Source organism: Oxyura jamaicensis, chromosome 1, assembly GCF_011077185.1.
Source record: "Oxyura jamaicensis isolate SHBP4307 breed ruddy duck chromosome 1, BPBGC_Ojam_1.0, whole genome shotgun sequence".
NCBI classification, from domain to species: Eukaryota; Metazoa; Chordata; class Aves; order Anseriformes; family Anatidae; genus Oxyura; species Oxyura jamaicensis.
In genome coordinates this window covers 26,995,743-27,009,418 of record NC_048893.1, presented here as the reverse complement: position 1 = coordinate 27,009,418, position 13,676 = coordinate 26,995,743, and the positions used below count along the sequence as shown (strand labels likewise).

Genomic DNA, 13,676 nt, shown 5'->3' with positions numbered 1-13,676 from the left:
TCTTTCAGAATGCAGGTCAGATCCATAGGTGCATCTAGTGAAAAAAAAAAAAAAAAGAAAAAGAAAAATCTTGGGGGGTAAGAAATGACAGAGATTCTCAGAAAAATGGGAGACTGTATTGTTCAGTGAAGTGGGGAGGATTCTCAGCCTGGATGAAAGCAAAAGGGATCAGAAAGACTGTATGTATGTAGTGGCTTGGGTGAAACCCGCTCATTTCAGTGGACTGGCTTCTACTACTTCAGTCAAACCTACTGAGTGCATCTATGTAATAATATCAAGTAGAGCTTCTTGTACTGGGCCATGGGCTGGTCTTCCTTGCTGTGGTTTATTTTCATGTAGATCTTTATGAACCTAATGTTATTTTTCACTTGTGCTTTCAATTGTAAAATTTCTTTCCAAAATTAAGATTTCATACTTGCTATATTCCCCTTATCTTTTCCTGTTATGTGAAAACCAGTTCATGCTCCAGCCTCGCATTTTTCTTATATATTGTTCATTCATGCATAGATATCAAAAAACTGGAAGTCAAGAGAACTAGAACTGTTCACATAGCTGACACAAAGTTGCGGTTGCTGAATTTAAGATATTCAAACTCTGAAAAAGAAATTCTAGCATTCTAAAGAGATAACGTCTGCCCCGTCCATGCCCTTACATGCCTATTTATGGTTAACACTTCGTTTTTCTTCTAAAATTGCAGTTTAATTGCATTTAAACCAATAATACATTCACTTGATGAATATGTCTAACTATGCAAAACCAGAAGAGTATACTGACAAGTTCTGTGACCGAGGGTTTCAAAGACTCTTTCAAAATGGTATAAACAAAATAATTTGAACATAAGTTCTACAACTTCTTCATATTCTGAATCTTCCTTCTCAGGCAGAGATATTTTTGTTAGCAGCTCTGTCTTCTGATCTAATGACATTTCTCTAGAAACTATTGAAAAGATTCACAGACAGATGGAAAAGATAGAATGCTATTTGAAATTATTTTCCCTCCCTTCCCTTTCCCTCCTCTTCTCTTCCCATCTGCATTTTTATCTGAAGATCTAGACTATGGAGTCAAGTCAGCATTCCAAGATATGCTGTTTAGAAACACTTCATGTCCTGTGAGGCTTAGGAGGGTGTAAGTGCATTCACTAACTCTGCTCTTCCTCTGCATCTATTATCCCTATCCATATCATCTCTGAAGAAATCTTACTTAGCTCCGTGACTTACTACAAAAACAAAAATAAAAAAAAAATAATAATAAAAAAAAAAACACAAAGGAATTATGAAGGAATTTGAGTTTCTCTTTTAAAAAATAGTTTTTAAAACACTATTTCAGTTCTAAGGATTTTTCAAAGGGACTGGATAGGTTTCACTGCATGTTGTGAAAAAATTCTTATTTTAAATTCACAATAATATTAATAATATTTAAAATTATTTGTGTCAGAAGTGTCACAGTTCTTCCAAAACTGTGGTCTGTAGACCACTGGCAAAGTGAATTGTCACTTTGCACCTATGATATGTAGCACAGAGCAACCCTGGAAACCTGAAACATAAATTGAAAATGAGTGAAAAAAATTAGTTGCTGCTTTTGAAAGCTTTTTTTTTTTTTTAAACTACAGACAAGGGTTTAAGAAAGCTGGAACAGTCCAAAGCAACTTAAAGAGGGAAGGAAATATAAGGAGACAGCAATGAGGCAGCTTAACAGTAAATCTAGCTGTTAGGAAATGAAGAGAGAGAGATAACTGAGTGCATACACATAATATAATAATGACATATGCAGGGCTGGAGGAGGAAAGGTAAAAAGAAACTGGGCAGTGGGAAGGATGGAAGAGGAATTTAGTTAATGGAACAGGTGAAGAGGAGGAGCAAAATGAAATAAACACTAATTATTTTGTAAAGTACACGCCAAGATTTTCTACCAAAAACTTATGAAGCTTGATGATAAACATTTATTTATTTATTTATTAATAATGCAGTTGTTTAAAAGAAGTAAATGGTGGAGAGAGGAAATACAGGTTTTCAAATGGAGCTCTCACTCGTGGTCAAGTTGCTGTGACCTCACAGATTACTGTTTGTTAGGGTAGCAACCAAAATTCTGACAACCTGTCATTATCTGAGTTTAAGGTGGCAGTTCACATATTTGAAAGTTTGAGAGCATGCAACTAGTGTGTTCATCTGGACAGGGTAGCTTGTTAAGCTACTGTAAACGGATCATGAGCCAAACTCCTTTACGTGTGGCAGATCTTTACTTCATTCCTTCCCAGGCTCCCTAAACCAGAGATGAAGGACAAGGCATCTTCTTTTCAAGGACTTTTTTTTTTTTTTTTTTTTTTTAAATAGGTCATAGGGAGTGTAATAAGGCTAGATGCAGGAGAAAGGTAGATAAAGAAAGCCTGCAGCATGTGTGTGCATGTGTGTATGTGCATATACACAGAAAGAGCTTCTTCCCTTTCTCTTCTTCCCCTTCTCCTTTTCCCTTTCTTCCACTCTCTTCTCTGTTTTTGCTTTCTTATTTCTTGTCTCTCCTCTCTCTCCTTTCTCTTTCTTTCCCCCCTCTTTCTCCGACTTTTTCTTTATTTCTCAAACTTTCTTTCCTTCTTTTGTCCTTTCTTTCTCTCCTTTTCTCTCCTTTTCTCATTTTCTTTTTCTCTCCTGCTTTCTCCCTCCTTTTTCTCTCTCTTTTTTTTTTTTTTTTTATTTGTTATATACACTTCTGAAATCGTTCCTATCAGCCCTTAGACAGCTACTTAATTAATATCCTGAAAATCTCTTTATTTGTGCCAAAATTTCCATTGTTATCTTTTGGAATTTGCTTTAAACTGGAGTTCAGTCTGAGCAAGAAGTACTTTAGTACTTTAAACAGTTTTTTGTTAGAAAAGGTTGTGTCAGAAGGCAGTTGTCAATCAGGCAACTAACATTACGATATGGTCAAAACTATCATTTTTAAGAAAATATTTTGAAAAGCGGTGTGTTTTAAGCATGGTTTGTACTTTTGCTTCCATAGAAATCTTGGCAGATGTTTTACACATTGTGTTAAATGAACGAGTGGAACACAGGGCCTGTAATGAAGAAAGATCTTTCCACAGCATCCATTTTAAAAGGTCACAGTCCAGCTGGCATCTAACTAGTGTCGGTATTCGCCTTGATGAACAATGGGAATGAAAGCTGCAGATTTGAAAGAAGTCTTAGGTATTGTAAATTGGCACATTTCATAGTATTTCTGTATGTTTAACATACTGAACCTGGATCATTTTTCTTCTGGGGTTACGTCTGCATTAAGAGTTTAGAATATAGACTTTGATGAAAGTTTCTGTTGATTTTGCAGTGTTCTGTTCATTTTGCCTGTTCAGGCAATATTTTAATTTTCTTGATCAAGAGAGATGATCATTTTCTATTTTAAAATACTGAAATATCACCTTTCATGATTTGTAAATTTATTGATCCCCATTTAAATAAATGGAGCTCTGTTCTCCAAGGATAGCTATACTCCCATCTGACGTGTCAGTTTGTTCTGTCTGGATTTCTTGTTTTTATTTCAGAATTTTAGTGGACATGATGAATTTTCTAAAAGAGGATGGGTAGCAGAAGCTGCACAGGAACTCCACATATTATGAGCATGGCGTTGTGTTAGTGCGCGTGCAGCTGCTCTGCAAGCTGACATCCCACCTCTGGGTAACACACACCTTTTAGAAATGTGGGCTGGGGCGGTTTCTCCATGGCTCACCTCCTGTTTATAGCTGAGTGCTGTGCTGCTCTGGCCAGAGCTATTATTCCTGGCTGTAGTTTATCCCTGGCTGCGCCGGTGGCAGGAAGCCTACAGCGCCTGCTGGGGCTTCTGTTCAGGGCGCTGCGGGGGCCCAGCACAAACACCCGCTGAGGACCTCAACCGGCACTTTGATTGTGAGTTTGCCCTTTTTTGATTCTTGCTGTGAGACAGCAGAGTGCCTGGAGATTTGTTTTGAGTTGTCTGAACTCGGTGGATATAGTTAGTAAAAAGCTGACCAAGGTCAGTATGCTGTAAGTGAGCTTATTTACCATTACAGACAGGGAAACCTTTTATCATATGTGACCTGCCTGCATGGTATGAAAGCTTATTGGGTCAGTTTGTGAGAGGTTAGTGTCAAACATTACAAAAGCAGCACAGATCAGCTTGTCTGTGTGTTTCTCTGAACACTTTTTTTTTTTTTTTCAGTTTAACTTCTGCAGATCTTGTACAGTTTAGATGATAGTTCTCTTAAAATCTTTTTCTTAAGCAAAGCTGCACCTTTTCATAAAAATGAAAAGGAGGGGATAAAAGGGAAGTTGAAATAAAAGAAACATATGTATCAGTATTTAAAAGAAATTAGATATCAGAACAATGTGTGTATGCAAAGGTTTTAGAAATAAAAAGTAATGTGCAAATGTTTGAAGACATGTACATAGACAAAAATTAGTTATTTCATTGTTAATATTATTTATTTTCCTTAACTGAACATAGCTATTATAACTGTGATAAGATATAATGTGGGGCTCCCTGGGCTTTGAGTATCAGTGGATAAACAGTTTTAAGAGATTTTAAGCTACTAGTCTGGATATTGTCTGAGATAACATTTATAGCCCAGTTAAAGTAAGTGCTATTTGTAACATATACGCTATGGCTACATCAGCGCAAGGTAGCTGGAATTACATGTATGATCTAAGCAACAAAAACTTGGACAAGTTTGCTGAGCTTCTATTTGCCTTGGCATTGTTTTAAGTTTTCATTAAGTTCCCTAGCAAATCTGTGACTTTTGGGGATGCGCCAAAGGTCTAAGGAAACAGCTTTAAACAGCTTTACTTACGCTGGTATTTAAAAATGCTGCATGAGATGACCCTTTTAACTTCAGGTCGAACTTTCATCCCAGGATAATAATGAAAGGATAATTGTGGATGAGCTTGTGTGTCTGAAAGTGAATCTGTTTTTTTCCACTAACAGTGGGTTGGTCTGATAAGATATACTCTCACTGCCTATCATAAGCCTATCATAACTTATGTCATCCAGCATAGTTTCTGGGAGCTTGAGTCCTACTCAACAAATGTGATACAATGTTTTGACTGGCATGGTGTAGTTTGGAAGTCTGAAGGAAAGTCTTCATTAATGGTGGTCTTATGTAATGAGAAATAGACTGATTTATTCTCTTGCTGTGAAAGTATTTAAGTGAAAACTTAAATTGCAAGAAACTTGGAAGTTAACTATTTATCAACAGTGCTGCATCATGAACAGCAAGGAAGATGCAGTTTGGTCCTCAGTAAAAGGGCACTCCTAACTCTTATTTTCATGACTATCTCTAATGGAAAAAAATAATTAAAAAAACTTTTATCCAAAATAAAATAAAATAAAAATATCACTTATATCGCATTAAGCTAGCTTCTCTTTAAGGTAACATAGGTGTTGTGTCACAGCTTATATTGCAGTATCATTTCATTATCAGAACAGGCTAAAATATGTTCAAAGTTTCTGGAAAACATGTTATCAGGTCTTAAGATAATGAAATTTACTTTTTACATTTTTTCCCAAATACATAAATTATGTTTAATTCCAATTGGAATAATTTGTTCCACTATTCACTCATCTGCAAAAACTATTAGGATTTTGATGTAGTAAGTTCAAAGAGTGGAAATTAAGCATAGTCTTAACATGTTAAATTAGTTGGTATTGGAACCAGGGAAGAATTATCAGGGAGTGCAAACAGTAAAATATACATTAGTGGTCTCCAACATGGTACTGATGAACCTGGTATTCTCTCTTTGGGAGTATAGTATCTTCTTCACACATGGCTTTCTCTGACCATGGCATCCTACAACAGCAACCAAAGGAAGTGTTTTTAACTCCATAAATTTTTCTTTGAAACTGGCAGGTTGGGGTATGAATATGGGTACTAGTCAAGAATGTGAGACTTTTGTATAGTGTATACATATAGAAGCATAGAATATCCTGACTTGGAAGGGACCTACAGTGATCATCAAGTCCACAACTCCGAGGTCCACCCAAAAATCAGACCCAAAAATCTGAGAGCATTGTCCAAACACTTCTTGAGCTCTGGCGGGCTCAGTGCCATGACCGCTTCCCTGAGGAGTCTGCCCCAGTGCCTGACCACCCTCTCAATGAAGAACCTTTTCCTAACATCCAGCCTGAACCTTGGACCCTAGAGATATGTTATGAGACATTAAGGTCTAATGTCACTGCTGTTACAAAAAACACTGTGACTGCATCTTTTCCTCTTATTTATAATTGATAAGTAGATAAGAAGCTAAGAAGTAGGAGTCATACATGGAAGTAATTCTTCCAGCAATCCATCTAGGAAAAAGGTATTGCTGATGTTTAGAGTCATAATTCTGAATTCAGCTGATCAGGCAGAGCTAGGTAACAGCATGCTTTGTCAAATGTTGAATACACAAGGAAATTAAAATAAACAACAACAACAACATTCTTTTAGTGTTTCAGTCAGTGAAGAAGAGATGGAAAGACCCTCACAGAGTTTGTGCCATAGCACTAAAGGCAAAGGCAAAAAAAAAAAAAAAATTTTTTTTTGTTATCTTGGGCCATATTTGGTAGCTGTTACCTTGCAAATATCATCATTTAAACCACTATGGCCTCTACTTTTAAGTATCAATTTAGTGTAAAGGGAAAAGGTTTTTGTTTGTTTGTTTGTTTGTTTGTTTTTTGTGCGTTCAGAATGTGCAGTCCCTTTTGGTTTAATTTATGAATTGTGTCTCTTGTCCATCAATAAATATGTATGTTATAATTTATGTAAATGTTTTTACCCTTCATTTTTACATATCTCTGTATGAAGCATGCGAGATTTGTTTGAACATCTCATTTTCAATACCGATGCTCATGAAGTTTTATTAAGGTGTTTTGTTTAAAAAGATATTTGTAGAACAAAATTTGTTATGGTACTCTCTTCTTGCAGTTGTATTTTTAAGATGTAAAATACTAAAAATCTCAGTTCCTCCAATATGAAGGCTTCTTAGATACAACTCTTGGCTTCTTTATCTTTTTCCTTTGCATTAAAAGAAAATCTGAAAGGAGATTGTACCTGAACAAATTTAACACCATCTCCATGACAACCAGCTAATTAATCGCTATTGGTATGGCTTTGGTCCTCTTCAGTGAACTGATACTCCCCAGCTTTATTTCACATATCTTCTGTGTTTTCTATGAAGGTCATTTATTTAGTGACAGCATTTCCTAGGAAAAAAAAGCCTTTATAGTACAGGCAACAACTGTCTTTAAAAATAGCTCAATCTTACCATCATTTTTCTTTTTGCTTTTTTTGCTTTTTCATTTTTTTTTTTTCTCTTGGGTATATATGCTCATTTATGTATATTGTGACCATGATGACATTGCAGTACAGGTGTTCCCAAGATAAGTGTGGATCTAACGTCCATCTGCAGCATTGTGGCGGTAGTGTGGACTAAGGATTCAGGTAGTTACTTTCATTCTTGGGAAAGATTTTGCAAATGGTGTTGAACTGTGAGCTGCATTGCTGTGTGTATTGGGCTTGCTAGTGTAAAGTCAGCTCTACGCTATCCTTCAGTCAGTTTCTGCAAGTTAGAGATACTTTAAATCAATCAAGGTGCTTGCTGGGGTTGCTCCATCATTTTAGATATTATAAATATGCTTTAGAGTCTTGGTAATTGTATTACTATTGCAAGTAATTGCAAGCTTTACACCAAAATAACAGCCTCCAATTTGTGATTTCTATGAAGATTCGGTACTTGCTCAGAGCAAATGTCTGTGTAGTTCAATATCCTGTGAGAGGCTAATGGCTTCTCATAGCAGATACCTGTGAGGAACTGTAGGAACAGAAAGGATGAGATGGTGCAGGAAATTTTCCCCAGAACAACTTCCCAGTCTTCAAATATCTGTGGTTAAAGGAGTTAAAGGCTTGCAAACTGTAAGAAGAAGAATGAAAGTTGTTTAGGAAAGAACAATATTCTCCAGCCTGGCCATTTTGTGTATTTTAGAGCTTTCACTTTCTTCCTGGACTGGCTGTTCACTGCCTCCTACAAATTAAACACTCTTCATAGATATTATAGGCTTACTATTGCCTGGATGGTTGCACTCAAAGATTTTCAGTAAACACTCTGATGTCTGGGTGGAGACCAGTGACAAGTGGTGTCCCTCAGGGGTCTTTACTGGAACAGGTAGTGAACATCTTTGTCAGTGACATGGGCAGTGGGACCGAGTGCACCCTCACCAAGTTTGTAGATGACACCAAGCTGTGTGGTGTGGTTGACATGCTGTAGGGAAGGGATGCCATCCAGAGGGACCTTGACAGGCTCCAGAGGTGGGTCTGTGTGAACTGTATGCAGTTAAACAAGGTCAAGTGCAAGACCCTGTACCTGGGCTGGAACAATCCCAACTATGAATACAGGCTGAGCAATGAGTGAATTAACAGCAGTCCCGTGGAGAAGGAACTGAGAGGTATCGATGGATGAAAAGCTCAGTACGAGCCAGCATTGTATGCTTGCAGCCCAGAAAGCTGTCGTATCCTGGGTTGCATCAAAAGAATGGCCAGCAAGTTGAGAGAGATGATTCTCCTTCTCTACTCTGCTCTTCTAAGACCCTACCTGAATAGCTGCGTCCAGCTCTGGGGCCCTCCGCACAAAGAGCATGGATTTGTTATAGTGGGTCCAGAGGAGGGCGACAAGGATGATCAGAGTGCTGGAGCACCTCTCCAGCACTCCGGACACATACACACACAAAGACAGGCTGAGAGAGTTGGGGTTGTTCAGCCTGGAGAAGAGAAGGCTCAAGGAAAACCTTATAGTCGCCTTCCAGTAGTTAAAGAGGGCAGGACAAAGGGTAATGATTTTAAACTGAAAGAGGGAAGATTTAGATTAGATATAAGGAAGAATTTCTTTACTCTGAGGGTGGGGAGGCACTGGAACAGGTTGCTCAGAGAAGCTGTGGATGCCCCTTCCCTGGAAATGTTCAATGCCAGGCTGGATGGGGCTTTGAGTAATGGGACGTGTGGGAGACACCTGCCTATGGCAGGGGGCTTGGAACTGGGAAATCTTTAAGGTCCTTGCCAGCTCAAACCGTTTGTGCTTATATGGAAGTGAAAGCAAATCCCCCACTCTTCAGTTTCAATTTCATTGGCACGCGTTTAATTCCAGTGTTTGTGTTTTTCTGTTTTCTGTCATGTCTCATGGATGTATCAAATGTTTGAAGTTATTTCATAGTTGAATAAATTCCATGAAGTTAATTCTTTTGGTGCCTTTTGCCTTTTTTTTTTTTTTTTTTTTTTTGACAGTGAGATACCTTTCCAGTTACCTTATGTAATTTAATAGTACTTGAGAGAGATGCATATTGACATTCATGGATATGTGTGAACTCTTCTGAAACAAAGTAATTGGGACTTAGGATCACAGCTATGGATATTTTACATAATAGATGACTGGAGACATGAATTTAAGTGGACATTTAGTACTTGGAATTTTCATGAAATGAATTGGAGAAAGGAAACTTACACCAAAACTGATAATTGGATTGGAGATGTTACGCTGTGCAAGTGACCTTGAAGATAGGAAACATGTTTTTTTATGGAGTTAGATTATGTCTGTTGTGAATCATTGTCTTTCAACAACTTACCTGACATTGTGATGCATTTTTTCTTTTTCTCTCTCTCTCTCTCTTTTTTTTTTTTTTTTTTTTTTTTTTTTTTTTAATATGTGACATTCTACTGAACTGGTACATCTGAAGATTGCTGTGTTCACTGTATCCTGGCTTGCTTGTTCTGTGAATTTCTCACTCTCTGTAACATTGTTCTGGGACAAGCATCCTGTGGCATCTGCACATCGGAGGCCTGCTGCTGTTGCTGTGGGGACGAGATGGGAGATGACTGTAACTGCCCTTGTGACATGGACTGTGGCATAATGGACGCATGTTGTGAATCTTCAGATTGCTTGGAGATCTGCATGGAATGCTGTGGGATCTGCTTCCCATCCTGAAATAGTTATCCCTTTCTAATCTCTTAAAAACTGGAGAGCTTTTATTTAAATACATTTGAAGAAAGACAAGGTAAGATTTTCACACAACTAACTGGTATTGCACTGTTCATTCCCTATATATAAATATTTTTTGTAAGCAATCCTCAAATCTGTATTCTAACACAAGTTGTATAGTTTTTTATGTGAAACTCAAACTACATTCCAGCTTCCTTTTGGCTTTGCAAATGGAAGATTTTACTGAAACTGAATTATAGGCCTGATACAGTGGGTGATATATGAGGGCAAAGTTGCCATTTGAATTTAGTGACAGATTTTAGTTGGAGAAAAGACTACAGGGCAAAGCCTTAAGTATTTGCCTTTACCTACTTTAATGTTTAAATGCTCAAATGCCTATATAAATAACATTCCTTTACAGGAATTCTTAAAAGCAAAATGTCTTTGTTTCGGTCTCCTTGGGTTAAACTAACCTTGTTCTATAATCTTAAACTAATTCAATTCTCAACACCAGTAATCTACTGTTGGTTTTGCTACCTTGGTCACATTGACAATGATTCTTTTGTTTCGAATATCTCATTTGTTTGAGAGAGATTCCTCGTATTATGTTAATAATACATGTAGATTTGGCAAACTAGAGTCAATGTAAATTTTACTATCAATTAGAGTACCAAGATTTCATTGTTATCAATCAAGACAGAATAGAGAACTTCTGTTCTACTTCACTACTAATATTACTTGAAATGCTTCTTTTTAGAAACAGACTTTGGAAATCTGTTTAGACATGAAATATCCATAGCCTAATAAATTAACAAATCTTCAAAATTTGGATATTAAAAGGAAAATATCAAAAGTTAACTCAAGAATCTAAATCTGTACATTAGAGGCCCTGCCAGTTTTTGTGGCTTTACAGTTAGTATCATGTAATTTAATATTTATTTATTCATTGTGTGAGCATGATCCATATAAGATTGCACCATTTAAACTGGATATAAAGACCAAATTAAAACTGACTCAGTTAAGGAATTCTGTCATCATCTATGAGAATATTGCATTTGCTTTTTGCAGTTTTAAGTGATATTTTTTAAAAAGCTGTGTAAAAAAGGGATATTTTTAAAAAGTATACTCTTTTCATATTAAAGCAGTATGATTTGAAATGTTTGATAAATACACACTTAGGAATTGGTTGGTGATTTTTTCCCTATTATACCATTAAGATTTTCTGAGAAATATATGTCTTTGTCTTTGCAATTGTGAAATTAATTTAGCCCATCGCATAGAAAGGTTTACGGCATTCCCAGATTTAGGGAACAATGGTACCCATTTTCTTTCCCATTTGCTAGTTTCTCCCCTCCATGTCTGTAGCTCATTAACTTTTCTGCACAAAACCACCTGTACGTCTCGATCTCACATACTGAAACTTTCCTACCTACACTCCAGATTTCCTATTTGGAGTTTGTTGGATTTAGTAAATTTATACCTTGTTAAAGAGTCATCAATAGCCAATACCATATTTCTGTTAAGTGAATTGATCATAAATGTCTCTTTCCACTGGAGTGAATTCAGTTTATGCAAATGTGACAAACTAAACATCACAGGAATGGGAAGCTAAGTCACAAATTGCCTTATATTAACCCAAGCTTCTCCCTGTGAACACTGACTAGTAGTGCCTACTACTGCAAGTTATCACTGAAGGTAAAATAGCCAAATCCTCAACTATACTTGGGAGCTGGGAGGTGTTACCTTTTGCCTTAACATCTGCAATATTGTGGTATATTCTGATGCAATGCAGATTTACTCAGAGGGTGTCTTATCTGCTTTTTGATAGTTACTACAAGAAGTGATCCATATATGGTGGTTTTGTTTTGGTTTCCCCATATATTGGGCCAGATTCAGATCTGTGTTGCATAAACTGAGTACATTTCCATTAATGTCAGAATTTTCCATTGGTGTAGCTCCAGTTAGAGAGCACAAAGATATTATGGTAATAGGCAGGCTAATAAGCAATCATATAGCTAAATTGATAAATTCCCTGAGCTCAGAATCAGGCCCATGGGGCTCAATTATGACTCCTAAAAGTCTGAACCACATTGGGAAGGGGGAAGAGGTGCATTGGTTGAGTGGCAGTGCCTGGAGGCATTTTGCCTTTGTAAGGCATAATGCCTCTGGGGAAACTGGGGGCATCACAGTGAGCACTGGGACTTGATGCACCTTGGAAAAAGTGTAGACAGTGCTTCACCCATTGTAGGCACAGTGGTGGTGGGGCCATGCTCTCTGGGGCCAGTAGCACCACTAGCTGTCTGTTCTTCCTTGTGTCCTCACCACAGAGAGGTGAATTATGGTTGCTTCCTGTCTGATTTTGCTTCTGGGAGTGGGGAAAAGGACTTCCTGTCTCCTGTCCTGTTAGGACATCCCTGCCTAAGCAGTTCCAACTTTGTGTTTGGAAAACTGCACATTTGCATTTCAAGCTTTCAGTGAATACTGGATGTAAAAATTACTTTTACCATGGGATGATATAGTATAAAAAATGAAAATGTTAATCCAGGGAGTATCATCTGTGTAAAAGAATTTAAAAATTTACACAGCCCCTTGTTTCTACTTACAGGAACTCACATGTTGTTTTGATTGTTTAAAATTATGAAAATCTGAGGAATGTATTTACTATTAAGAACATATTTCCAGTACTGTACTGTCCAGTACAAATTCTAGATACAAGAGCTCTGTTCATGCCTCTGTGCATGTGTACACTCTCCTACACATGTGCACACACACACATAGATATATTTATTTTCCCATTTCATTTGTGAAATACAAGAAAGTGAAATTACTGTGTTTATTAACACAGTTATTAGAACTATCAAATTATTACAGTTCAAAAAAAAATTATGTGATTTGTTTGACATTTAAATGTAATCTGCTACTATTTGTCATAGAGATATTAGCACTTTTGTGAAATGTATCCTTGTAGCAGAGAATATTAGTATGTAGTTTAAGAACTTCCTTTTATATTTATATTATCAAATTCTGTTTTGTAATTTTCACTCTGTAGACAATCTTATATGCACCTTGTGTCATTGAAACAATTGTAATTAGAAGGAGACAAATGTGAAAATATAGTTTAAATAAACATCAGAACTTAAGTGTATTTTGTAAGAGTTCTTGTGAACTTGTACAGTGTTTCAGTATATATCTCTGCAAACTGTCCCATTTGAGAAAAAATGGTAACTTGCTATTTGTATTTTCTATTAACTGGATGTGCTATTCTCAAACACTATTTTGAAATAAAGATCTTTATTTTGAAACTTTTGTATATCTTCTAGTTTTGTCCTGTTACTGTTCTGAATAGTATTTTTTTTGTATTATTTGTGATTTTTCTGTTATAACGCTTCCTGAAGGCTTTGACCTTCGGGTGCTTTTGCATAAGCCACAGTAGGTGAGCTGTCTTGCAGGTGAATCTGTGCCATTTCAGGTGCCAGAAGCATGAATCTCCACCATGTAGACCAACAATGGAAAGTTCATCATTAAGGGGACAAATTCATGTCTGAGTGCAATTGTATTAATTAAGTGGAACTCTATTCATTATTAAATTTGATCAAAATGAGAATAATTTCAATGCATCTGTTGCAACAATCTGGTTTTCTAAAAGCAAGCTGAACACAGATTGTTCAGTTGGTTCATAGCACTGCAGTAGATAGATAAAGATGAAATGGCCTT

General features: G+C 36.7%; 1 protein-coding gene across 3 annotated transcripts in view; it reads left to right on the top strand.

The window, feature by feature from the left end:
• The window catches only part of MDFIC (MyoD family inhibitor domain containing), a 49,895-nt gene extending 36,623 nt beyond the window's left edge, over positions 1-13,272 (top strand). For all 3 annotated transcript variants that reach the window (XM_035334326.1, XM_035334306.1, XM_035334317.1), the window contains one exon: positions 9,721-13,272. In XM_035334326.1, the coding sequence (XP_035190217.1) occupies positions 9,721-9,968 (248 nt within the window). In that variant the 3' untranslated portion in view covers positions 9,969-13,272. The remainder of the gene's footprint in view (positions 1-9,720) is intronic.
• The last annotated feature ends 404 nt before the right edge of the window (positions 13,273-13,676 follow it).